Genomic DNA, 27,615 nt, shown 5'->3' on the forward strand with positions numbered 1-27,615 from the left:
ATGCGAGTACTACAGATTCATGTTATACCCAGCCGAGTGCCCACCTCCCAATAGCCTGGCTGGTGGCACTGTGGCAACTGGATTATCCAGTAATGCACCAGGGGGCCACCAGATCTACCAATGACAGAAGAGTATGTTCTTCTTATTCTGTAAAATCTACAAAATAAGAGTGTATATTTCTTTAAATGCTCTAGAACCATCTTTTATTACTGCAATCTGATCTGAATGCCGTTTCTTTATCATACAGACCCTGCTCAGAATCAGCCGGCCTACTTCCCCTTCTCTTCTGCGTTAATTATGAAATTCCCCTCCTGTCATTCATAGCTTAACATTCTTCTGCCTGTACAAACTGCTCTAATCTTTCCTTGAACGCTTCTCACTTTTGCTATCTATAAAGATTTCACTTTCTGCACCGTTTTTTCTTAATGCTCTTACGTGGCTGGGGCCATTTAATTATGGCTTCCCGGATCTAGCAGTCCTCGTGTCTGAGCCTCTCCCCGTGTTAATGGCTGATGTTTGTGTAGAAATGTTAAGTGATTCACTCATGCCGCTTCTGCACCTAAATCTACACCTTCCCTGGATCCGTCCCTGTAATTGTCTCTTGGGGTAATTGGACTTATTATCACTGTTTACATTTTAAAACAATTTCTTACTTGTGTACCCAATCCAGGTGTTTTATGAACGTTTTATGCACATCAATAATATAAATAATAAAAGCAAAAAAATAACTTAAAATGCACAAGGATCCCGAAGGATATAAAACAAAATCACATTAAATATAACCCGATATTTCCATGTATGCGGTTTATTTTGTTGGGGGCTTTTGCACAAAAGACTTTGGTGTTATTGTTGATTTTTTGTACACAGATCTTCTTTTTGCCGTGTTTATTAATACTTTTTAGAATATGCAAACAGTCCATCATTCTATCATCTTCTAAGAATTATTATTATGTATTGTTATATATAGCGCCATCATATTCCGTAGCGCTGTACAATGGGTAGACAGGATATAACAAGTAGTATGTAACATAACAATTTGACTTACAGAAGCATACTACCTGGAAACAATGTTATTGCACCCAAAGTTTACTCACATTAACAAAAATACAATACAGACGAGAATGCGTTCTTATTTTTATAAAGTTTATTGGTTTTTAAGCTATACCATTCTGTCTACTGTCCTCTCACGCTTAGAACACTTTCCGTCCCATAACATTAACCTGTGTGTGCATCGGTTTTACCGAGTCTGGAGGCAGAAGCATGATTTCTTTCCACTGCCTATTAAAAAGGGCCAGAAAATGTTGTGTCTGTTGGACAAACTCATACCTTGCAACATTCCTTACTAAGATGAAGGTCGCCTCTGGCTTTTCGTTGCATCATCAATGCCATCCCATGACTGTAAATGAACTGGTGATGACATGCACTTTAAAAGGTTCGATACTCATCTCAATTACAGTTCATTGGAGTTAATAACTCAATGGTCCCCATGCCTTGCTTTGACCATTCCTCCCCCTACTTTTCCAATTTAATCCAATATATTATTATAAGGTTTGTGCTCACTGAGAACCTCCTCTCTCCTATCTATCTATACATTATGAAGGACCTACAGTGGTGAGTTGAATCTTTGAGAAAAGTGAAGTTGGCCCTGCATAATGCATAGTTAAATGTATATAACCATCCCATCAGTTTAGCTATGCATTGTGCAGGCTTTGGGTAGGAGGATTTCTTAAGAGTGTGTTCTTCATAATACGTTCTTAATTTGTTGAGATGAAATGTTTAAATGTATCTTAAATGCAACTCGCCCTTTAGTGAACAAACCTCATTACCTTCTTATACAACACATGCAAATGTATTTATGAATATTCTAATTGGTACGTGTCCTTATTTTGTTGAAAATAATACAATAATGGCCTCTTGAGTATTCTACTCAACCAGCAGCGTAGGATGCCACGTTCTAGGTGTGCCAGTCTTCTACCACCTTTAAGAAGAAGCACAATGAATAGCGCCAGTGTTTATAATTATACTGGTTTTACAGCAGTTTACAATTATTCATATAACGCTTTTAACGTTCAACATATCCTGGTGGCCAGTTGAAGACAACTCATAGAACTTATTGTTGGGCCAAAGAGGAGGGCGACTAAAATGGTAAATGGTTTGCAGGATAAAAAATATCAGGAAATACTAACAGGTCTTGAGATTTATAGTTTGGAGAAGAGGAGAGAGACAGAGGGCATGTGATAGAAGCAGTTAAATACTTTAAATACTAGAGGGATTTAACAAAGTACAGGAGGGAGTTTTATTTCAGAGGCCATACTCTAAAACTGGAGGGTCGGAGGCTTAGATAAGATGTAAGGACCTTTTATTTTACAGAGAGACTGGTAGATAATGATGGCAGAGGCAAATACAGTGACTTGCATAGACACATGACTATCCTGACTCTATGGCGATCGAGAAATGATTAAGGTCTGAGTCTCTACATTGGGAAATATGGGCAGACTAGATGGACCGATTGGTTCTTGTTTGCCTTCAATTTTGTTTCCTTCTATGTTTCTTTTAGGCTCCAGTGCGCTTAACAAAGGTCCTTCTACAAGTAAAATATTGCATTTTGGTGGCGTGATGCACTAAACAGCTTCATTTCAGACTCAGTTAGATCACTCTTTGGTGCTCAGGAATGAGCTGCGTAATGATTGTTGGTTCGGCTAAAGCTGATATTTGTTTCTGTTAATCGAGCTGATGTGTCTGGTGATGTATAGACTTGTTGATTTTTGCATTAGAAGACAACAGTGCCACGGTTGTAGACACTAATTTCTGCTTTCTGTGAGAATGCTATAATCAGCAGTGATAAGCCACACAGTATCTATAGATTTAGGGTTCCTATACCATCACAACATTTCCAGAATTCTGAGACAGCGCCTCCTAATACAGTTTGCTTATGGCAATGCTTGCAGCCCAAAATATTTATCAGAAATTCCATTTCAAACGTATTCAAGTTTTTTGCTCTGATTGGGGGCGGGCAAACGTATTCATACATTTAATCCCCCTTCTGGCATTGAAATAGTAAAGTTTCCTTTTGGGTCATTTGGACTCCGATACCCAGCGCGGCTATGTCTGAAGCGAATGGCAGGAACGTCATATCACATTCTGACACATTAACCCAACTACCCGATGGATATTTGCCTGGTCTGGGAGTTGCATCCTACTAGAGATAGCTCAACTTGATACACCATAGATGTTGGCATATAAGAAAATAAGGGGGTTATGTATAAATCTGTCCCAAGGAAAAACACATAAAATTGCAGTCGTGCCAATGTAAATAAAATTTTGAGGCAAAATGTTATAGATTGCAAGTTCCATGCCAAAAGATGATTAAAAATGGTGACAAATAATAAACAGACTGCACTAACCACCAAATCCTAAACGGTAATCTCATATCACTATGTATAAAGGTAATTTACAGGCTTACCTTTTTTGACATAAAACTGCATTAGAATAATAAAACTAGCTAGAGCTTTGTGGTTTTACTTTGTTGCTTTGGATATATTTAGTTTACATTTATTTTACTACAAGAAAACAGATCTGTGGCAAAACTAGCATATGAAACCTCTCCTTTCTCCTCCCTCACCCTTATAAAGGAATAAGGTAATGGGGAGGAATAATCCTGCAAATTCTTGAGAACATGAAGTGAAGGTTGCTGCTCCCATGGTATGCTTATCTTGGTTTGGAAACATCATTACATAGGTTAATAGTGTAATGTAAAGTAACACATGGCTTCTCTGCCTTTTAAAGGTATCCACTTCTTATTTTCTTTCAGCCAATGATAATGATTTGCTCATGGAAGAAGGAATGGCGTTCACTATAGGTCAGTATAATTATTCAGCCAAGTGTTTTGTTTCCTTAATTATGCCTTGAGAAACTGATACATGGAAGCCAAACATACCATAGTCATGTGATGTGTTTACAAACATGGTTTCTAAAAATAATTCCAGACATGGGATCTCTGCATGAGAATAGCCATCCCAAAATACTTGGGGAAAGGGAGGAGGAGGAGGATGATGATGATGATGATGATGATGAAGTACACTCCACCTGCAGAATATCTGAATGCTTTCATTCTTTCTGCCTCACCCCCTTTGAGTATGAAAGGAGTTCCTGACCCATCTGGCATTCAGAGATGTAACACTTGGCCCACATTTTGCAGCAGGTATCTGGCCAAATGTGTTTGCCTTCAAAAGAAAGGCCAGCTTTAAACATTTAGCAGTGGAAGTCCCAAGACAATTTATCCCAACTAACCTTTGACTCTTCTGGGTTGGACCAAAATCAGGATACCCTTTCTACATTTTCTCCTCTCATCATATGTGGCTTGGTTATTCTGTTAACCCATACATTGCAGAACTCATACTGGATCAAAAACAAATTCAGATGAGGAGTGTCGGACATTCAAGGGCTGACAGCCTTTTCTAAGATTATGTAAAATGTATTATTATTATTATTATTAGAATTATTATTGTTATTATTGTTGTTGTAGTAGTAATAATAACGATAAAAACAATAATAAATATTACATTTAACATCTTTGGAAAAGAGGCTGCCAGCCCTTAAATGATTTTGATTAATTTGATCTATACATATTCTGCTGTTTGCTGTACAAAAAGTAAACAGGACATAAGTAGAACATCACATAAAAACTTGGGCTCACACAAAATGTGTGGAGGGCCCTGTCCCTAAGCGCTAACAATCTAGAAGGGTGGGTTATAGCACAAAAGTGTTTTTGTTTTTATTTTAAATTTAAAGTTAATATTGTTTATGTCCAACACCAAGTACACTGGTGGCCGGTATCTCTTTGACTAAGCATCCTGTGCAGTCTCCTCTCATTTCGAATCTGGTGTATTTTTCGCGTGTAATTTCTCCCCAAACCCTTAAGCTTTGCAGGGTTCAGACGCATTAACCCTGTGATCGCTGGCTTCGCTGAAATGGTTACACTGATATTGCATTAAATGTCAGTCTGTATCCCAGACGCGGTAACCGTAAATCGTCGGTGTCCGCGCTACGGCAGCTTAGAAATGCGCAGAAACTTACTAACGATTACTGAGCCAGATCGCTTTTCTTTGTTCTGCGTACGGTCCGTGTCTGAGCAGCGGATTCGCGGTGTGCGCAGATATCCCGCCGGATGATACCGGGGATTCTATATTCACACAAAATCACTGGCAAAAAAATAAGATCGTTTTCTCTTTTTTTTCTCAATCGCATTCCAGAACCTATTATAATGGAGGGGTCTCCCGGGTATAAAATCCTCAAGGACAAATGGACCGCAGTATCCACAGACGATAAAAGGTGACTACAGTAATAACAATAATATCAACAATAATAATAATAAGTATATATATATATATATATACACACACAGTATGTTCCCAGGTAAGGTTTGAGTATTTATATTTTCCAATTAAATAAATAGGAGATTTCTAGACTTCTATACTATCCACTTGCTGGACTGTTACCCCCAGTAACTATATAATGTATATTTCAGATCAGCTCAGTTTGAGCATACCATTATAATTACATCAGAGGGAGCGGAAATCCTCACCAAACTGCCACATGAATCTTAAGGACTCGGAATCATCTTAAGGACTCCCTGATATTTCTTAGCAACGATTAGGAAAAAACGGGAAAAATCCCTGATCAGAACTTTGCTGACACCGGGGACAACGGTGCGACTAACCGGCAAGCGCCTGATGGATACCGAAATCACATATTACTCCGGAGTCTGCTCCAGAACCTGTATCACATTTGGGAGCCTGTGAATACCTACAGTATGATTGCTGTGTACACCCTCTACAAACACTCTGATACTGATGAAGTCATATAATATCAAAACCTCTCTAGAAAACATTACACATAAGCACTGATTTACCCGAAGTGTAATAATGTGTCTATTATTTCTTAAATATAGAGCAACGAATAATAAACTCTGTTTTATTGGATCACACAATTATAAAGTGCACTATGTATATACATTGTAATGCGTGTGTGTGTGTGATATATATTGTCTGCAGGCATATGTAATAAAGTGTTAAGTATGGTATACATATAATATTACCATCACAAGTTAAACACGAATTATATATAAATATATATATATATCCCTTCCTGGGAGGAAGGTGTTATTTTTACGACCGGACAGTGTATGCTATTTGAATAATCTACAAAATAATGTCATGATAGACAGATGTTCATACCAGAATAGATGGGGAGGAAAAAAAAGTCGGTTCAAGACAGTGTTATTGTGGAGGGAACGCGTGTAATGGGTAATTAGGAAGCCGCTAATCAGCTGCCGGAATGTGAGCTTTTAATTTGGTTTTCAGACTGTGGATCCCCAAGCACTGGGCAGGCACTGGGATTCAGTCCAACAGCAGCAATGTGCAGGAGGGACACACATGCCCCAGGTCACAGTGATCAGCACATACACGGTAACCATCACCCTGACCACCTTCTGCTGGCTGCCATTCTCTCAAACTATCTCATCTTTACTGGGAAACAAATTAACCCTGTAGGGAAAATGTATTTTTAGATCTTTACTTCAGAATTTCTAATTTTGCTTTGTTTTGTCTGCATGGGGGAATCTAAAATTTGACATCTGACTATTGTGGATCGTGATTTATTCGTAAATTACAGACACTAGAAATGCATTGACAATAGTAAACAAACCATTTTCAATACTTCTATTTTCTTTCCTGTGCACTAAACATGTATCCTTCTGATAAAACAGAAAAGCATGAATTCTCAAATTATAGTTCATAGATTAATGGATTAAATACAATAAATTCAAATAAGATCACAACAATCCCCCTGCCTTATTTACTATAATTACTAATAATTATTTATTTGAGCTCCTTACAGGATAAACCAGAGATCCATACAAATTTTTTTTTAGCAAAAGAACATTTAAAATTTTAATAATAAAAGTAAAAACCGTGATATTATTTGACCTGGTTTAAATATTTTTCTGGGAAATTTATTTTAAACAGTATCAAAACCCTTACACATATATCAGAAAGGCAACATTTATAGTATATATACCAAGGCAAATATGTTTGATTATGTTGTGTGATCTGATTAATTCGGTAAAATCTTTAGGGTGTGTTTACAGAGGTTCATCAGCAATCATTTTATAAAGACTGCAGGTTTTTACCAACTGCTGAGGTAACAAGCTGTTTGTGGGGCAATTATAGTGAGGTTTTAGTATTTATTGTACTCATTTATAAGCTTAATTATGAACGTGGGTAATACATCAGGAAGCTTAGTTTTATTACAGCTAATAATTAATTACTGGGGTTTTATGAATGAAGAAAACAGTCCTGTCCCTTTAACCCTTCCTTCACCTACAAAAGGGATTTAAAACAATAATAATTAATAATACTAATAATAATATAGATTAATGTTTATACAGTTTATCCCTTTGCTCACATAGATACATGCAGTGAACTATTAACTCTAGCCGACAAGAGATTGATTGATTTGGATATTTCCCTAATGAGTCAACCCTCATTAATATAGTTACGCATATATCTGTGTATTTATATAAATAGATTTCATAGATCGCTTTTGAAAAGCGTTTCACTCTTTCCTTATAATATTCGTTTAATCCTCTTTTTTGTTAGTCATTTCAAGAAACGACAGTCTAATAATTTCAGTCATTACATTGGGATTCTTTCAAACAAAAGAATAATGTCAGTATCACGTGTCAGCTGTCTTAAGTTTGTCAGGGAGGCACCTTAAACACAATTTGGGGGGTATAGACAGCATCCTAAAACAGCAATGCAAGAAGGTGCAGTGCCCTAATATACCCTCACCCTATGCCATTAACCCTTCAGGGCAATGCAAGGATTTATTGTTACACTTATTGAAGCATTACATCCAATTCACAAGATCACCTGTACAAAGTGCTATATCACAGGTTCCTGGCCTGTGCCTGTATGTATTAATGTGTCTTTTCTGGTGACACCCTGTCTTTACAATGCCATTTTATCCTTGAGAATTCCTACTATATTTATCTGCCAGCAACAGTATACTTAAATGTAAGGGTTGCATTATTAGGATATCAATAGCAGAGACACCTTGTAAATGGTTTATGTTTTTTGGGGTTTTTTCTTTTTTTTTCTTTCCCTTGTCCAAAATTTGGTTTATTACAAAGGTTTTAAGGGCAGTGTGATAAAATGTACAATAATAGAAAGGAATATTTAAAAACTCAGCTCAGGCCAGATCAAATCCCAGGCTGTTTAATAATAAAAGGCAGCATGTTGCTATTATTGTTAAATATATGTCTAATTATGCGTATGAAAATTAAACATCAGTGTTATGCTAATAAGGCTGCTTCAGCTGGGGATCAAGCACTTAGAGTAGCATTTAATCAAATGAATCCCTAATACAGCTGCACGTGTGAACTTTCACAAGATCAGTTTCCTTGTACAGTCACACCACTAAATTATGGAAGAAATAATTATGATCAGTTTCTAATTATCCAACAAAGTAATTTTAGGGGTTCTCTCTAGGCCATTTTTAAAACGTGGAGCAAAGCACAGTGATTCTATATTATTACACACTATAGGATGGAAATGTATAATCGGATGAATAATAATAATAATAATAATAATAATAATAAATTAGGTTGTGTGTATACGGAGGTAAATTTAATGTTTGGTACTATAGGGATATGTGCACAGAATCCACGTGATCTAAATGTTTACAAATTGGTCAATTCTGTGGAATGTGGAACAAATGATTACTGCCACCTCGTCATTTTGCAATTAGCACGGGCCCACTGAAATAACACACGTAATTGTGGGGTCACTGCAATGATCACTGTGCTTATTTTTGGAGATGGGGGGTGGTCGTATTTACAGAATCCGACATATCGTCTCACTGCGGTCTAAGCAAGGATTTATTGGTGTCTGAAATCACAAAATGAGTGGAAAAATACTGGGTGGGGGCTTCTTCATTTATTGTATTGAACCAAAACCTGTGCAATCGCACAAATAAGGAAGAGGGACGCAAATAAAGCATCTGCTCGATTATTAAAACAAACCCATGGAATTGTGTTACCTGCACTGATGTCACAGCTCGGTGTGTGTATATGTTCCTAAGTATTGTGTTGTTGTATATTACAGATCACAGGCCACTGGGAAGTCTTCCGCAGCTTCCTTTCACGCTCACTTTTGCAGTCAGGCACAGCCCGAGGCGCGCTTTAACCAATCCCCAAGCTTCGATTCAGCTCGCCGACCAATCAGCGACTCCGACTCATGAATATGCAAAGCGGGCTGAGTCAAAGCTCCTAGGCGAGTTTGTGTAGCTCTCCACAGCTTCAAGCTTAGGAGTTTTTTTTCCTTTTTTCTCCCAAAAGAGACAAAACTCCATTTTCTCATGAATGGAAAGTGAAAAAATCCGATCCGCTTAATCCGGGATCCCTTCCTATAAACAGGGAAAAAAAATCACAAGAAGGGGGAGATCTACCCTTAAAAAATCCCCCCCACCCAAAAAAAATAAAGGCAGAAAGAAGAGAGAAGCAATGACCATGACTACAATGCCAGAGAGTATTAACAGCCCGGTGTCAGGGAAAGCGGTGTTCATGGAGTTTGGGCCACCGAACCAGCAGATGCCACCTTCCCCCATGGCCCATGGGCACTATTCCATGCACTGCTTGCATTCCGCAGCTCACTCCCAGCACGACAGCTCGTACAGCGGCGCCTCATCCTTCTCCAGACCCCTGGGCTACCCCTATGTGAACTCGGTGAGCAGCCATTCCTCTAACCCCTACATCAGTACCGTGCAGTCCTACCCCAACAGCAGCAGCCTCAGCCAGACCCGCTTAGAGGAGACAGGTACAGTACGAGTAACAATGTATCAATCTATGCCCCTCATTGTATCCCTCACACCCCACCCAATGCCTACTGCCGCCTGGGGACCCCCGATGGAGGAGCCCCTTGTACCCGCTGGAGCAAGAAGCGAGCGATCAGAAGGAGCAGCAGCCAGCTCTGTGTACAAAGCGCCCGTTGCAACAGCAGCCCAGATGTGCACGCATTAGCCCCCCGTAATTATTTATTGCGTGGCGCTATAAACAATGTATGCAATTAAGGGTAATTAAACCTAAACTGCAGCATGCTGGAGGAAAAAAATAGGGCACAAAAAAAAAAATAACATTGCATTGGCTGCTAGTGGATCCTTTGTTGTTTCTGAGATTTGATGTTTCTTGTTATTATTGTGTATAATTATTATTTATTATTATTTTGAATGTTGTTGTTGTTATTGGAATTACCTGATTTTTGTCTGGTGCACAGGGGCAGATTCTGAAAAGAGCACAGTGGTGGAAGGTGGAGAGGTTCGATTCAATGGCAAGGGCAAAAAGATTCGCAAGCCCAGGACTATATATTCCAGTCTGCAGCTTCAGGCTCTGAACAGGAGGTTCCAGCAGACCCAGTACCTGGCACTGCCAGAGAGAGCAGAGCTGGCGGCTTCCCTGGGACTCACCCAGACACAGGTACTCTATGGCACAAGTTACCCTGCGAACCCGCCTCTAGAAGAGCCTAGGATCCTTTACATACCCACAGAGCCCGGTCACACAAGCCAAGGATCCTTCACATATCCCCAGAGCCCTGCTCACGCAAGCCCATGATCCTTTACATACCCCCAGAGCCCTGCTCACACAAACCCAGGATCATTTATATACCCCCAGATCCCTGCTCACACAAGCCCGGGATCCTTTGGTGCTCTGCTCCTACAAGCCCAGGATTCTTTACTTATCCCTTGGTGCCCTGCCTACACAAGCCCGTGATCTTTCACATCCCCGGTTCCCTGCTCACATGTAGCACTGGTAATGAGCAATTCTGGCACCCTGATCACACACAATGCTGGCATGCGGATCTCACACAACTGCCCCTGATCACCATCGCTGTGGCACTATGTCTTCTTCCAGTGGGAACATTGTCACTTTTTACCCCGGCACATAACTCACTCGCAAGTCAAATGCCCCCTTCCTTTGCAGCACTGCCATTTAGTACTAATTAGATAAAAAACTAATTTTCCAACACAAACCCTTGCTGGGACATTAAAAACAATTACAAATCTTTTAAATCATAATTTTCTTCTGACAAAATATAAAATGCTAACAATCCATATAATATCAAAATTCCATAAATAATTGTATACATCGCCAGGATTAATACAGGGGCCCATCTGAATGTTTGAATATTAGATATATTTTACCAAATATATTTTGTTATTTATAATTTTGTTATTTATAATTCTCATGACTCTTTGGTAGTTAAAGTAATGACAGGGGGGGTTTAAGAGAGCCTAAGAGAATGACGGTATTTTAATCATCTCTGATTCTTTGATACAAAATTTTGCTAATTGTATGGTTTCCTTGTCTGCCAATCGAAATAAAAAGTATATAAAGCCAAAAAAAGGAAAATCGTTTTTTAACATTTTAATAGCATCAGAGACTGTTGTTCAGCAATATCTTAGTAAATTAACTAATGTCTCTCTTCTTTTTCGTCTTCTACTTATAACATAAAGGCAATTTAAGCCGTTTCCGTTAAATAGCATTATATATAAACCGCATGAACTGATTGCACAACGGGTTTTATACAATTTATTACTTTAGCTGAAGTTAATTATATGTTCTCCGGACAACACTTAATCTATAAGTAATTTAAAAAAAACAAAAAACCTATGGCATGTAGGTTTAAACGTCATAAAAATGAAAATGATTTATTATTTTATCTTATATTATACAGGCCAGTATTTTTATAAGTGTGGATGTAATCTACATAATATAATACAAAATATACCAGTTATATACTATTATATATATAATTTAGAATTTGTCATGTTTATTAGTCTTTTCTTGATATATATATACATATTTTCATAAATTAAATATTTAACATTTGTTTTTCTTTCTTCTACCAGGTGAAAATCTGGTTTCAGAACAAAAGATCAAAATTCAAGAAATTAATGAAACAGGGAGGAGCGGCTTTGGAAAGCAGCGCATTGGCAAATGGTAGGGCGCTCTCTGGCAGTTCCCCACCAGTACCACCAGTATGGAACACCCCGACTTCTTCTGGTAAGACGTCTGGTACCCCAGGAGCCTACATTCCAAGTTATACTTCATGGTATCCATCAGCCCACCAAGAAGCTATGCAGCAACCTCAACTGATGTGATGCAGTCATCATTTGTTTTGGCCCACAAAAAAAAAAAAAACTGATACAAAAAATGAGAAATTTTGAAGACATGAGCATAGATAATAAGAGCTCTGTGCCTTTAAACCATGATCACTCCATGGCTGGCATGGTGGGGCATAGAGAAGCTCGGATCTAATGCGGGCTGGTACCCAGCTGTTGACTGCAGATCCTCTCACCAGGCACCAAGCAGCCTGGCAGCCAGAAGACAAGCAGGAACCAACCCTATACTGGGGACAAACTGGGATGAGGACATAAACAAGGATCCTCTCATGTCTGTCTTTGTCTTGGTAACATGTGGTCATTTATCCAACCTCTTTACTTAAACAATGACAGTTATTATTGGAAAATAGAATTTGGAACCATCTTCCTGCAACTTACATTTCCTTTTGTAATCCAAACTCCAAATCTTGTTCTGCCTCATTTTTTCTAGTTTGGACAAAAAAATGTAATGTTTTTATTTTTATGTTTGTGGGTTTAAGATATTTATTAGAAACATAAAATGAACAAAAATAATAATAACAAAACAATATATAGGCTACCACTAAGGTTGCACAATACAAAATGCACTGATTTTAAAAAAAATCAAATTATTGCCGTTTACCGATATACAGAATATGGGTATAATTTTAACTTTTACAGTAATTTTTATACTTTTAATAAAGAGGTTGGGTCTGAGTGTTTTGCTCCATTCCCCATCATAAAAAGAATACATGTGTGTTGCTGTTTTTGCAAATTAGGGCCTGTTCTTTACTGTATTTTGGTACCCTTATAAAATAATTGTTATCTAGCAATTCCAAGACCCCATAGTAATGGGCTATACACAAGACAACAATATTTAACCCTTTGGAAATCAGATTGTGTGTAAACCATGTTGCTACACACTACAAAGTGTTAAGCTACAGAGTCTTGATTATGTATCTTAAATGCCAATTGATTGTTTTAATTATTATTGTTATTTTTTTTTAAAAATCTTGCATATACTAACCCCATCCATGCTGGAAACCATATAACCCATATTGCAGAACAGTATGTTGAATAGGCATCCAGTGAATGAGGGGTTAATCTCTGCAAGGCAGAGCCCTTGTACATAATGTTATTATTGTCCTGTAACATGTTGCACAGATTGAGCCCTCTTGTTTGTTCTGTGTGCCTGTAGCCACCATGCTTTGTGAAATGAAGATCTTCTTTGACATCTTTGTGAAATTTGAAATGTGATTACTGAAAACAGTTGTGTTTAGTGTTCATATATGTCGAAAGTTTAGTTTTATATTGAGAATGTTAACTTATTGCTTTGTATCTTACAAAAAAACCTTTGTAAATAAGTTATAAAATTTCTTTAAGGCAGTAAAATATGGTTTTGAAAAAGACAATATGCGTGAAGTTTTGACAGAACTCTGTTTCAAATGTTATGAAGTTGGATTTTTTTTATTACACTAAACATATACATTTATTTTATAAGTATTGCCACTACTATGATCATAAATAGAACATCGGGTTTAACTTTTTTGATTAACACGTTTTCCGTTTATCACACACACACTGTATTATAATAATAGAGTAACTATGTATGCAATATATGTGTATATACACATAATAATACTCCAAAGTATAATATATATATATATATATATATATATATATATATATATATATATAGATAGATAAACCTATATTATTACATACGGGGAACACATATTATATTATGAAAATATTATGAAATTGTTATTGAGTTGCAATTTTAAGGGAAAGAGAGTCTACAATAAATAAGGTTAATATGAGTGATTTGGGAAATACAAAAGTAACGATGCAAATTTAATGCTAAAAAACTTGTTTAAAAATCTTATTTTTATATTATTGATACTGTAAAATCTTAATAACAGTATCATATTTATTTATAGTATGGGGTATAGGAAATTTAATATTAATACATGATTGCAATAATTGCATTTAGACATCTGAGATACGTTATATAAAAATGTACCGATGTAGAAAATGCCAAGATCCCAAATATATTATTTTATAATCCCTATGTTAATATTTAAAAAGAAGCTAAATCTTAAATAATATTAATATATTCTGCTGTTAACTATCAGGTATAATTCATCTGAATGAAATTAGGTCTTAATTATACCTTTAATTAAGCAAAGCCATCAATGCAGTAAAGCAGGCCTCCAAATGCAAACACTGCTTTTGATGTGGCTTCCTTCAATGATTCCCATCAGCACATTCTGGACTCATAATGTCTCCTGAAATCCTGGACCTGTAATTTTAAATACCCCTTAAATTTATATCAGCCTGAATCAATGTGACTTACAGTTAAATATTGTGTAAGTGGATTGTATATTTTTTGAGGTTGGTATGTTTTCTGTTACCTAGAAATCTGAATTGAAAAACAGATTCTTGACATTTTAAGACCTAGATTTATAAATTTTATCAGGGAGATGTGGTTTAAATATCCCACAGATGCTTTTTAATGCCTGTAGATTTTTTTCTGTGATTGGGGTGACACTTCACCTGTGTGGGCTTACTATTGAGCTGTTGTCTCTTGAAACCCAGTTGGCCAGGTCATGAAATAAAGCTTCAGGGGAAAGAAGCCATGCATCCCCCAACATCAGCTTCTTTGGAGAACACAATTGCTTCTTCCAAGATGTAACTTTTATTAAGTGTTCCTGTGAGTAGTGGATGAGTGAATGACTTAGGTGAAACCCATATTGTTTGTTCTTCATTGTGATTTGGCTCTTTGGCTTTATAAGTATTTGGAAACACATAGATTTTTTTCTCGTTTCAGAAATTCCAAAATTGCAATTGTTTTGTCAATAACCCCCTGTGGATTTCAAACCCTCTTTTTTATACTAAAATCAACAAACTTATGCCCCAGATTTTTCAGTACTGTGAATCAAAGGTGATAGTAAATGAAGTTCACTAAGATATTGTTAGAAACTGAAAAGATCATGCATTTATTTTTATAAAAGAGGGTATAAAGTCCGTTGTTCTGCTTTAGTCATTCTGGACACCGATGCCCTGGGTGCTAAAATCTGATTGAGGGCAAATAAAACTATATTTCACCTTTCATATCTTATATCTCAATAGATTATGATTATTATTTATATATCTGTGTCTGTGTATGTCTATCAATCTATAAGATAAGTCAGATTTAAGAAAATGTTTGCCTTTATTTTAAAAAAGGTTTTTTTATCACATGTTCCCTGCAAATGATAAAACATAAATACTAATTTTAATTTTAGACACAAAAGACTCAAAGCAAAATACTGTAGCAATACGTCATCACGATGAATAAATCGTCAAATGTTTGCAAGTTGGTTTTTTAGCAAAGTGCAGCTTCTCTCTCTCTCTCTCTCTCTCTATATATATAGATCGATAATGGCAAAATGTAATTTCTTTCTTTTTTTGTCTTATTCAAAAATGTGAACCTCATTTTAAAACACTTGTGAAATAGGTTACACACAGCTTAATGATCACCAAAATGACTCTGTTCTGCAAAAAAGGGACCTCAAAGTGAGGATTACAGCTGCAAACCAAAGAGGGTCAGCTTCATTTTCCAGTATTCTCTTCTTGATTACAAGTCGAGCCCATCAAACAAAACATAATTACAGTAATTTTGGGTTTATTTATTCTAATGCAGTTTCCCATCTCTCTGGTAATTATGAGCAATTTTTTCGCCCAGGGAATCTTTTTGCATTAACAAAAGAGATAACGCACTGAAAGCCAAATTTGCTATGTATTGAGAGAGGAAAAAAATAAAAAAATATATAAAATAGGTGAGCTTCCATCTCTCAGCAATTCTCCTATATTCAAGTTCAGCAAATTGCTTGCAGGTGTAAGGAGCAGCGTTATCAACAGGGAAGAGTTGCAAAATTAGCAAATGCCCAATGTTTAAATAATTCAGCCAGACTTGGCCATGCTGGCAAACAGTATTCCTTTTTCCTAATATGTTTTTTCTTTAAGTGAAAAAAAAAAATATTTTCTCTACACTTATTTATAAAACAGTAAATGCCTTGATACTCTATATCATTCTTATTCATTCCATACAACAGGCTCTCTGCTGCAACTAATGCTTTTATATAGGTCCATCTAGTAGGATTTATTGTATCAAGCACCAAAAAAGCAAAGCAAAAATGTTTTTACATGTTCTGTCAATAAACAAACAAAAAGGCAACTCAAAAACACAAGTGGGATTGTAAGCAAAGATTGATTGACAATGGCTTTGGAAAAGCAGAATTCTAGAATAGGCTATTTAAAAACTCTCTTTTATGTGCAGCAATGTATTCAAACAGACACACATAATACTAGTGAACATCTATAAATACTAGTGCATGCATCATATGTAATTAATTTTACGCTACCTATGTACAGACAATCACCTTAGAGCAAGGTTCATCACCTGAGATTAGATACAAATACATACATTATTATGCAATCAATTCAAGGATGTGAAAGGTATTCTTCAGGCTGACAATGATCTCAAGGACAAATGTCACTTAAACACAAAAAAAAGAATGTTATATCAGTAATTTTAGCACCATGTCTACCATCAAACTTATTCTTTTCATTAACCTGACATGAGGGACAAGGCTTTCTTGATGCAAGGCTAATCTTCTGAATGTTCCTCCACCTCCCCCCACACCTCCTACACCCAGAAAGTTAGATCCCTCACCCATGCCTTGAAAAAACAGGAGCTACCAAAAAAAAAAGAAGAATCCATTCCTTACCATTCCCTTTTAGACCCCCAGGTAGATTTCATTATTTTCCTGGATTACAGAACCAGAAATAATATAGATAGAGATGAGTTCTGGAGTTATCTCACCATCCTGAGCTATCCAGAAAAGGAACCAGATATTTTTCAGCTCAAAGTGCCTCTCCTGCATTTGCCAGCACTGCTTGCAGAATATGACTGAAAATTTCTGTTATATACCCTCTGTCTTTATAGCTGATGAAAAAAATTGCAGATTATTAGCATAAATGTTTACTCTTCATTACGCTGATGACATTGTGCACTTGAGATCTTAGTAATCTTTGGGAAAATTATGAGTAATTTTTAAAAATTTTAAAGCAGAGGCTGTAACCATGCAATTCAAACTAATTCTGCGTAGGCTCCAAACGGATATAATTATCGAGAAGTCAAGATGTTATGCTAAAACTATGCGTTGATATTCCCATTTATTATGTACATACAACTTTGACAATGTTGATGCTTGAAATAGCAGGAAATTGTCTTGCGCAAAAATTACAGTCCATATTAGGACATGTGAAATTGCAAAGAATTATATAGTAATTGCAGGCTTTCAGATCGCAGAGCTACAATGCTCCAACTACTGCAAATGTGGATAAAATTACAGATCAGAGCAAAAATTAGGGGGGAAAAAAGGGGGTCTGGGATTTTTCAAGTTGGCTACAGGATTCCGGAAATGGCTAATGCCATATGATTGCAAATCCTTCAAGTCATTGCCAGATCGCCTTTAACCCTTAATGGACCCCCTACTGGAGTTCACATTTCGGCAGCTAAGGAGTTAAAAGCGTACATTCTTACTTTATTGCTCCAGTAAATAAGATGTATTTAGATGGCTTGACATCCCCTACAGCTCCCTGTATTTATGTGTCTGTTTCCCACATTTTTACATCACTGCAGAGCCGGCTGCTTGATATCATTGCACCCGAATGACACGTTAGAAGCAGAGGAGGAAAAAGTTAATTATCCCAGAAAAACCACAAGTAACACAGAGCATCAGTTAGTGACTGGGGTGGGGAATCACAGGGCAGATGTCCCCAGGGGAGGAAAGGGGCTGGGGGGAAATGAGCTGGGAAGCCTGCCTGGAGGATGCATGGAGGCATTGAGATAGGGCAGAGGTCTGGGTGCAGGACTTAACCCCCTTCACTGGTAGCTGTATGTATGTGTCTGACTGTCTATCCCTCCATCTATCTCTCTATATATTCATCTATCTATATATCATCTATCTATCCATCCATAGGCACATTGTGTATGACACATTAACATGCACTCCACACACACATGCAGTATATTCTTTAGATATTTTGCCCCCCTGCAATCCCTTCTTTCCTGTCCTGATACATCTACAACGGCTTTTATCCTCCCTCATTTTTGTTACCTGCACAAAGAGGTTTATTTATTTAACACGGCTCCGGATTTTATTACAGGCTAATTGTCTTTATTTTATAGTTTACCGAGTATCTATTGCAGGATGTTAGAATAAAGCTCAAAGGGTTAATTCGGTTTTAATGATTGTGGGTTTTGTTTTTCTCATATAAATACATGTTCATTGAGATGGAGGTTAAGATACAGAGAATGTATTCACCCTATAGCCTATAGCCCTATAGACAAACCCACGTATACACATGCACCTCTACATGTAATATATATAAATATAATATATATATCATATAAATATAATATATATATATAAATAAATATATAATCTCCATGTCTATTATCTGTCCGTCACCTATAGTTCTATAGTTCATACACTGCGCACATATCCACGGCCTGCTAGCTCGGCTGTGTGTTAAATTTAATTTATTACAAATATAACATTTATTGTTAATATAAAGCACGGGATGAATATAGGATGTCTTTATTTATTATTCACGGCAGGATGCTTGAGATATATATCAAAATATATATATCTCAAGCATATATATATATATATCTATATATATCTATATATACGGTAAAAGCATGCATATACATAGAATTTAATATATACACATATATAGCAATCAGTCCTACGGAGCCGGTGCTGTTACCCAGCGGTTTCCCGGGCACATGAATTATTTATCCTGCAGCACACGGAAATGTGTTTGGGAAGTCACAGCGAAAGACCCGGCTCTTAAACCGTCAGGGATTCCGCGCCTCTGTAACTTTATTTGTTCCGTCAGAACAACGGCTGGAAAATAAAGCGATCGATCGCAGGGATGATAACAAAGTGATTGTTGTCAGGGAAGCGGCGACCGCGCTTTCTGCAGCGATTACAGCCAAGCAGCCAGGTGCTTCGAGATGAAAGCGAGAAACAGCGCACCGGTGGAAGTGTCACCTTACTTTCCTAACCCCGTGTAATACAGAACTTCCTTTGTCGTTCTGTCGCTACCGGGCGGCCCGCGGGGATAACTAACTTTCTAAACCGGGGTATGAGGAGCGCCCCGAGCGGGGATTCGAACCGGCGTCCACTCGCGTGTAAGGCGACACAGCTACCCGCTCGACCAGGGCGCCAAAGGTCTCCTCCGCCCCTTCAGACTCACCTACCCCGCATCCTCTCCCTCATCCCCAGGCCGCAGCCCCTCCCGGCCCACCCAGCTCAACTCAGCTCAACTCAGCTCATCCCATCCCTGGTCGTCGCCACTTGGCTCTTGCTGAGGCCTGTTCAGTGCCTTCATCTGCTCGCATTCCCTGCCTGGGGCTCTCCGGTTTAGAACTCTTAATCATCTTGTCTGCCACGGATCCTCAGCAACACCCCTTTCTGGATCTCTCGGTGGCCTCTAAGTTCATAGCTCAGTTAACCCCTTCAAGCCTTTTGTGGCCCATGTGCGGAACATGTGTTTGTACCCTGCTTATAGCGGTAGCATTCAATTCCCGTATGTAATACATCACTTATTGCACAGGCTCAAAGATACAAACAGGACAGTCTGATAAATATTTATTTCCAACATCTCTGCCCCATAGAGGGGTTAATTCACCAGACTCATATTCACTCTGTGTCCCCTTTCCGTACATATATTGGAATGATCACGTTTCCATGTATCCTGTAATTCATTATAAAACATTGTAATTGTACAATATAATATATTCCAAATAATACTTTATTTTCAATAATCTTTATTAGAAATTGCTTTCAGAATTGACTTGGCTGTTTTGCATCGGCCACCCTCAAGGGGTTAATGCGGCGAACGATTTACAGCAATCAAGGTCTTTCAGTGTCTTGAAAACTTCATATTAAACGATGTTCACCATTTTATTAGAATAGCACTTTTAAACTCTTCTCATGCCCTTTGTCTATTGTAAAACCCGAGTCTTGAAGAAGACTCAAAGGGTTAAATAGATTGAAGAAGACATGTGGGTTGTCAGTCGGCGGGATGCAAATTCCGAGTATTTGGCACAATAACTTACCACCTAGGTGGGAATTATGAAATCATCGGTACCCAGATCATTCCAGCCTATTTCTAACTGAGTACTCTATACGTGCGCAAAGCCGTATGACGGCTGGGGATTATGGGAATTGTAGTCCAGTCAATGCTAGAAGTCCCTACCTTTGCCGCCGAATCTCCTGTTTTAGATTTTTTTATTTGAAATCCATTATATAATGTTTGAATGATTATTCAAGTTTTGGGATTTCGTCTAGATTTATGTTTTGACTTAACGTCATAGACAGTAGAAGCTGTCCGTGCCTAGATACATCCGCAGAATTTGACAGCAAATAACCATTCTAGTCTACATGTAGTCTTGATGTAAAGACACAATCCTTAACCAGTCCTTGGTGTTGTTTTAGATTCAGATATGTCTATCCCAGGCATGCTTAAATTCCCTTACTGGATTAACCTCTACCACCTCTGCTGGTTGGCTATTCCATTTATGAGCCACCCTCTCTGTAAAGTATAACTTCCTTACACTGCATGAAAACCTACTGACGCGTTTAAGGTGTTCACTAGTATGATGACATATTAGTTTAAGGCAATTCTTTTCATTTTTCATCTATCAGGGTGACAGCGCATCGGATTGGTCTCCCTGCCTGTAAATCCTGGGGACTGCTATATAATGTGTTTTGTATAAACAAGCCACGTGTAGCTGGGAAAAATCAAAGGCTCCTGATTATAATGATAAATATTTGCACTCAACAGGCTGTCCTCGGGTATTTCAGCACCCAGGAGATGTTCTACATTAGTAAATACGAGCTTAGCATCCATTTTTACACCTAAAATGTTGATGTTTTTTAAGGTGTATTCTGAAATGTGACATGCAGAAGGTTTTACGGCCGTTTTATGGTGTAGACTAGGGTGCGTCCTACAGGAAAGTGGCTGGGATTTGGAGATGCCAGTGGATCTGGGAGGAAATGGAAGAAAGAGACCCTTTGTGGCTCAGATCTCTGCCTTTTCCATTTCCCTTTAACCGCATACGACTCCTGCAACTAAACTGCGCAAAAATCACAAAAAAATTATAAAAGTTCTAACGATGATGCAAATACTTCTTTCAGGTTTGCCTCCAGGTAAAGGCTGGATGCAACGACCTTTGGGTTAGGATTTTAAGCAAAATCACATAAAATGTTATTTATCTGATGGACGTGGCTGTTATTAAAGCAGTCGTTCTTACAGCTGATCTGTCACTTTTCTCAAATTGGTGGTGTTTACGTATTAAAGTACGCAAAATATCTGTACAAGTGGCCACCTTTGAGTATACCATGTGAAAAGCCATGTTAACTTTCTGCTCTTAGGATCTACACCATTATTCCTCCCCAGGAAGGTAACCTTTGTTGATCAGTTCAGACAGCTGTTGGTCGGAGAGTGTGTTGAAGAGGAAAACCTAAATGCTATGAAATTGGTTGAAGTGACTTTTAAAGATGAACTTTTAACTTAAATATCTCAAGCAACCAAAAAAACAAAACACATGCTACAGGTACCAGTAGTTTAATAAATGACCTCAGTTTACTAAAAGCTGCGACGGTGAGCGTTCTTCTTTAGGTCTAGCCCTGCCGTGTTGATAAAGGGTAAAACACATTTTAAAGATGGTACAGAACATTTAGCAGGCTGGTGTGCCAATGGCACCAATGGGTCAGAGTTAGATTTTAAAGGCTGCCACTATGGAGGTAGTGGTTGGGAGCTTGTCTGTGCTTACAGTGTCACCGCTCCTGCCTATGTCAGTGACATAGGTCAGAAGACGAACCAAAGCCGTCTAGCTCACAGAAGCTGTGGTGCGGCAGGTTGCCATTTCTTAAGCCGTGCCCTGTATACCTTTAGTCTAGATTTCCCAGCCTTAGGCGCAGGAAGATAAAGGGATTTAACTAACAACACAAGAATAGAAGTTTGCCTAATTACAGGCTGATTACCAGACATAATGTAGGCCGTGGCTCGGTTATACGGAAGGATAAGTCACTTTCATGCTAAGGATCTACTAGAGCCCATCTTTGGGCAGACAGGCTTGTGGGAAAGCCTGGCTTCTTCATCAGAGTTAACATCAAAGTATATGTCATGGGCCTTGTGACGTCTATGCCACATGACTGCTTATGACATCGCCACGCTGTGAGAAATAATCACCAGGCAAGAAGTGAACCTCTCTTTCCTTGTGGAATAAATAGCCCCTACCAGGGCAACCAGATTTCCCCAGGCAAACTTTTTATGATTAAAGTAAATCAGTATGGCGCTGCAGGATGTATTCCCCTGTCCTTAAGTAGGATATCTGCTAATTGTGTGTGTTGGGGTAAAAATAATCCCCAAAGAGACCTCTGGGCACCAAAAATCTTACTTGGCCCTTTTTGTAGGTTGGCCCATAAAATCACCTTTGACTGAAACCCCTTTTGGTAAAATGGAACAGAAGCGCAGTCCAGGAAAGTCCAAGAACTCCATGTAGGTAATATTACTTTACCATTATTCTATACATACAAGTGATTAACGGAAAAGCAAAAAAACCCTAAATATATAAAAATAAATATTTGCAGTATTCTTCTTCTGCAAATAGACTTTTCACTCTTGTGTTTCATGGTCTCTGCTTTCTGGAATACTAAGGGCCACTGGCCCCAACCAATGGGCTGTCAGGCTGCCTTGCCCAGGAATGGTAGCTAATCTGCAGACACAGGATCAGGAAGGATTGTGACGGCGTTACGCTTAAAGTACAAGTAGACGTAAATCAGACAGGGCAGTCGCCGCCTTCCGATGGCACCGTTGGGAGAGAAGACGCTCGTCCAGATGAACCGGCTCCCTGTATCTCCAGGCTTACCGAGAGGGGTGTGTGAGGGGCGTGGCGCTGACGCCAGCAGCAGACTGTCCCAGACTAAAGCGTCTCTGGCGCCAGCTCCTCGGGATGGGCGTGGTTCAGTCTGGGACTCAAAGCCTCTTTTCTGATGGAATCGTGGCCAGCCACGCCCACTTCCGAAAGCACAATTTATGGGCAGGCAGGATCAAGGCATTGAGTCAGCAGACAGACAGGGATCTGTACGCAGCGCTGTACACACGCCACAAGTATACACTCATTCATTCCAGGTTTGCAGCAAGTGTCCTCCACGTACTGGAGAAGCATCAGCAAACAATGATGAGAACAAAACGAAATTGCTCTTTAATCGAGTGCTGATTATTGTCTAATAAGGCCGGGGAGAAATGAATGAATGCAAAAGTATACGATCGAAACAATATTTTATTTTAAATAGACGAATCATAAAGAGAAACAATATGACAACAGGGACAGGAGGCGTCCAAAATAAATAACCAAAATAATCTTTTTTTGTTGAAAAATAAAATCAGTAGCATGGTAATATTGGTTGGAAAAAAAAAAATTACACAAAAGTGGGAATGTCTGACAATGTTTAGTATTTTATAATGAATATTTTTTCTGCATGTCAAAAATACAAATAACCTCAAGAAAACTGTACACAGACAAATGGTATTTACAACCAGCCAATGCAGAGCAGCACTGCATGATTTTTTTTTTTACATTTTATTAAAAAAGATAATTTAAAACACGGGTTCCTTATATCTACATATAAAAAGTCATCTGTTAACATCAAAAAATGAGGTCATCCGAAAAGGCACAGAGATCCTTTAAAGTGATTAACCCTCTGAGTTCCAGAGAACTGTGTAACACATTGGACATTGGAAAGCCTGGCTCATCTCTTCTGTGGGTAAAGGGTTAAACCGCACTGGCGATATGATGATCGTGTAAGAAAACTTACATTAATCATCTGATGAAATAAAGTTAAATTACCAGGTGAATAAATTACTTATTTTTGTTAAATGACAATCCATTCCGTTTTGCAAGGCAGAAAACGAATTTGTGTAAATATTGAAATCTTATTCAAAAAAAAAAAAAAAAGAATTTACTGACTTTGGTTTTAAATCCTTCGATCAGGGTGCGAAAAAAAATCTAAAAATAGCAGTATTAAAGGGTCAGGAAAACAAGTTTTAAAAAGACTTTATAAATGAATGAATACAAATGAAAGTGATTTTTTTTTCAAGACGGTAACTTTCAGTATCGATTTTTTTAAGGAAACCCAATAATATATTTTATTTGTGCTAATTATTTTCTTTTTGGGCTGTTATTTATCACCCAACTGAATCAAAACAATATAAATTATTCCTAATTATTTTTTAAGCCTTTGATGCCTATAGTCCCATTAGGCCTGGGAAGAATAGATTTCACATATTAAAATAATAATCATAGTATTAATAAAAGAAATCAGTACAGAAGTGACACCCATGGTTTCGTGGTTTTTTTTTTCATTGAGTGTCAGTGGGGTAAAATGATCATATCACCAGTGTGACTTGTGAACCTGTGGCTGCCCCCTCCCAGCTCTCCCTGTGATCAGTGACACAGAAAGCAGATCTCCCAGTAAAGAGGTCATTAGTTTTCCAACCTGTTGTTTATCAGTTCATGCGATCCCTTTACACGGGTTTCAGAAGATAGTCCCAGCAGTGGCCGCAGTGCTGTGATGGTGGAGGTGATGCTGTTGCTGCTGTAATAATGGGTTAGACTGGAGGTGTGAGGCTGGGTTGGAGGTCTGATACCAGGAGTAGTTGCCCAGGAATGGGCTGGGGCTGGATCCGGAGTTGGGGGGCTGGAGAGACCCCGACCCCTGCAGCCTCTGGTGTGATGCAAAGTCCCAGCTCACTGCGGAGGAGGGCGAGTTACACGTCGGAGACTCGCTGCCTACCGGGTTCTGATCGGTCGGTAACTCGCCGCTTTTCCACATCTTCTTAAACTTCGACCTCCGGTTCTGAAACCAGATTTTCACCTAAATTGATAGAATCGAAAATGGAATTGATTAAAATTCAATTAGAAAAAAAGAGGTAAAACGAACATACATGGGGATATAAAGGGACAGCATTTAAATTAACGCCCGTAACAAGTGTGACGTAATTATAATAGTAATTCCAGTTATGTAACATTATAACCATAGGCATTGTCAATTCACGCGTAACATGGGGTGGTGACCACATCATTTGTTATGTTTTAGTTATTATATGTAACAATGTATATATTTTACTGGGGGAAAATCTCAAAAGCTTAAAATTCATGTATATATATATATATATATATATATATATATATATATATATATATATATATATACATATATGTTTGTGTGTGTTCAATTGTAAATATTTGATTTAAGTTTTAACTTAATTGTTCCTATATGTAATACATATATAATTTAGATATGATTTAGCTATCTCTGTATATATATATATATATATATATATATATATATATAGGATTTGAAACAGGATTTATATTCTACATGAGATTTTTTAAGGTTTCCTCAATAATCATAAAGTTCCGTCCAATTCTTTTTGATATCAAATGATGTTATTATTACTTAATGCTTTATCTAAACCCCCCGATAATTAGCAGTTAATAATTAGACACGAGATGCGAACATTAATCACAAATAGATGTTTTTCACAGAACAGGAGTTTATAAACTTGGATATAAACTTTTTTCTCTCTTTTTGGAATTTTCTGAGTTTATAGAACGGGAAATATTCACACATCTCATATTAAAAAGCATTATTTTGGTTAAAAAAACATAGCCTGCGCATAAATATTAAAATACAGACATAGAAAAGTGACAAAGGATAATTACCCCGTTAAATACCCCCTACTCTCTCATTGCTCACCCCCTCTGCACCCCGGGTATTAAGGCAGGGGGTAATAATTTCTGGCATCGGAACCCTTAGATCTGGCCCAGGGGCAGCTCCTCACCTGTGTCTGGGTCAGGCCCAGGGATGCGGCCAGCTCAGCCCTCTCGGGCAGGGCCAGGTACTGGGTTTTCTGGAATCGCCTCTGCAGGGCAGCCAGCTGGAAGCTGGAGTAGATGGTTCTGGGCTTCCGGACTTTCTTTGGTTTGCCATTCACTATCCTGACTTCTGGCTCACCCTCTTCCTTCTCTGTAAATACATAACGATCAATTATTATAATCACAATCCGAATTAACAGATTACACGGAACACATTAGCATAATTAGGCCGCAGCAACCCAGAGCATCTCTCGGATCTGTCCATTCATTGCACTGTATGTAAGGGCTGCAGCAGGTAATGAGCAGACAGTGACAGCTCACCTGGGTCATTGTGTGTAGGGGATGGGCTTGTTCCATAGGGTCCATATGTGCTGTAAGAACCATTATATGTCAGATCATAGGATTTGGCAGAGTAAGAGATCCCGTTGATGCCAGTGGCGTGGAACTGGTAAGATCCCATCTGTCCATAAGGGGACCCCCCTCCGCAGTGTTGCTGCTGGTTGGTGTAATAGCTGCTGTCGGTAGCCGTGGACACTGGCAGAGTGGGGGATTCCTGCGATTTGTGGAGCCCGTGATAACTGCTGGAGGTCATTTGGTTTGAATGCATGTCTGACACTAAGCTGTCAAACACTCCGGTCATTGTCACCAAGTCTACCTAACGAAAACAAATGCAGGGGTCTGGGTGTGCAGGACGGTGCAGGGGACAAGCTGGTGCTTCAATGCAAAAGTGATGGAAAAGCGATCAGGAGAGTTCAACCAGGAGACCGGCCAGGGCTGCAGTCATGGTCCTCTCTTCAGATGGTCTCCGTTGGGGTAGATCACAGGGGTGAAGGCGCCGCCGCTCGCTGAGCGCTGTAGAAGGTTGTCTGTGGCTCAATGCTTCAGCGCCAGGCATTTAACTCCGGTCATGTGACCGCCAGCGACGTCACCTAGCAACAGCCAATAAGGGCTAACGTGTTGTCCGGTTCTTAGGGTTCTGCCCCAGGACAGGAGCTCCCTCCGCCCACATGTTGCTCCTGTGAGCTCTGGGCTGCCTCCTACACAGCAGGGAGTAGGGGGTGGGGAGGCGAACTCACTGTCACCAGTAACTAAGATGCTGGCCCTTGTTCCTTTATGTAAAACTCCGCTGTGTCAGACAGCGCTCCGGCAACACCGGGAGAAAGGCTGGGAGCAGCACCGAGATACCGTCTCATAATTCGAATTAGTGCTTGAAATGAAATTCAGGCATGTAACAATCCGTGCATTAATTCGCTTCTATAGAGCGGTCTCTCTGGACACCCTGTCATCTGCATCATGCATCGCACTTATTCGAGGCTACTGCGGTTTCTCAAGTACTGCTTGGATTTGTGGCACTTCAAAGTTGGTGCCCTGTTTGAACATAGGTAGACGAGTTCAAGTCTTATCAAGATTTA

General features: G+C 38.6%; 3 protein-coding genes across 3 annotated transcripts in view; 2 read left to right on the forward strand and 1 right to left on the reverse strand.

Moving 5' to 3' along the window:
* The window catches only part of LOC149285956 (methionine aminopeptidase 1D, mitochondrial-like), a 57,298-nt gene extending 51,692 nt beyond the window's left edge, over positions 1 to 5,606 (forward strand). The window contains exons 8-10 of the mRNA XM_089494669.1: positions 3,812 to 3,859; positions 5,253 to 5,331; positions 5,528 to 5,606. Of these exons, the coding sequence (XP_089350795.1) occupies positions 3,812 to 3,859; positions 5,253 to 5,331; positions 5,528 to 5,606 (206 nt within the window). The remainder of the gene's footprint in view (positions 1 to 3,811; positions 3,860 to 5,252; positions 5,332 to 5,527) is intronic.
* Positions 5,607 to 9,562: 3,956 nt separating this feature from the next.
* LOC149285957 (homeobox protein DLX-1) lies at positions 9,563 to 12,216 on the forward strand. The gene is made up of 3 exons (XM_089494724.1): positions 9,563 to 9,875; positions 10,332 to 10,531; positions 11,965 to 12,216. The coding sequence occupies exons 1-3, from the start codon at positions 9,563 to 9,565 to the stop codon at positions 12,214 to 12,216; spliced, it is 765 nt and encodes a 254-aa protein (XP_089350850.1).
* Positions 12,217 to 24,860: 12,644 nt separating this feature from the next.
* On the reverse strand, positions 24,861 to 26,843 carry LOC149285958 (homeobox protein DLL-4-like). Its single transcript, XM_089494741.1, has 3 exons — positions 26,525 to 26,843; positions 26,170 to 26,354; positions 24,861 to 25,199 (listed from the first exon to the last, which is right to left on the reverse strand). The coding sequence occupies exons 1-3, from the start codon at positions 26,841 to 26,843 to the stop codon at positions 24,861 to 24,863; spliced, it is 843 nt and encodes a 280-aa protein (XP_089350867.1).
* Positions 26,844 to 27,615: the final 772 nt, after the last annotated feature.

The sequence above is a fragment of the Sceloporus occidentalis genome, unplaced genomic scaffold (assembly GCF_023333645.1).
Source record: "Sceloporus occidentalis isolate IW3139 unplaced genomic scaffold, rSceOcc1.0.p SCAF_74, whole genome shotgun sequence".
In the NCBI taxonomy this organism is placed as follows: domain Eukaryota; kingdom Metazoa; phylum Chordata; class Lepidosauria; order Squamata; family Phrynosomatidae; genus Sceloporus; species Sceloporus occidentalis.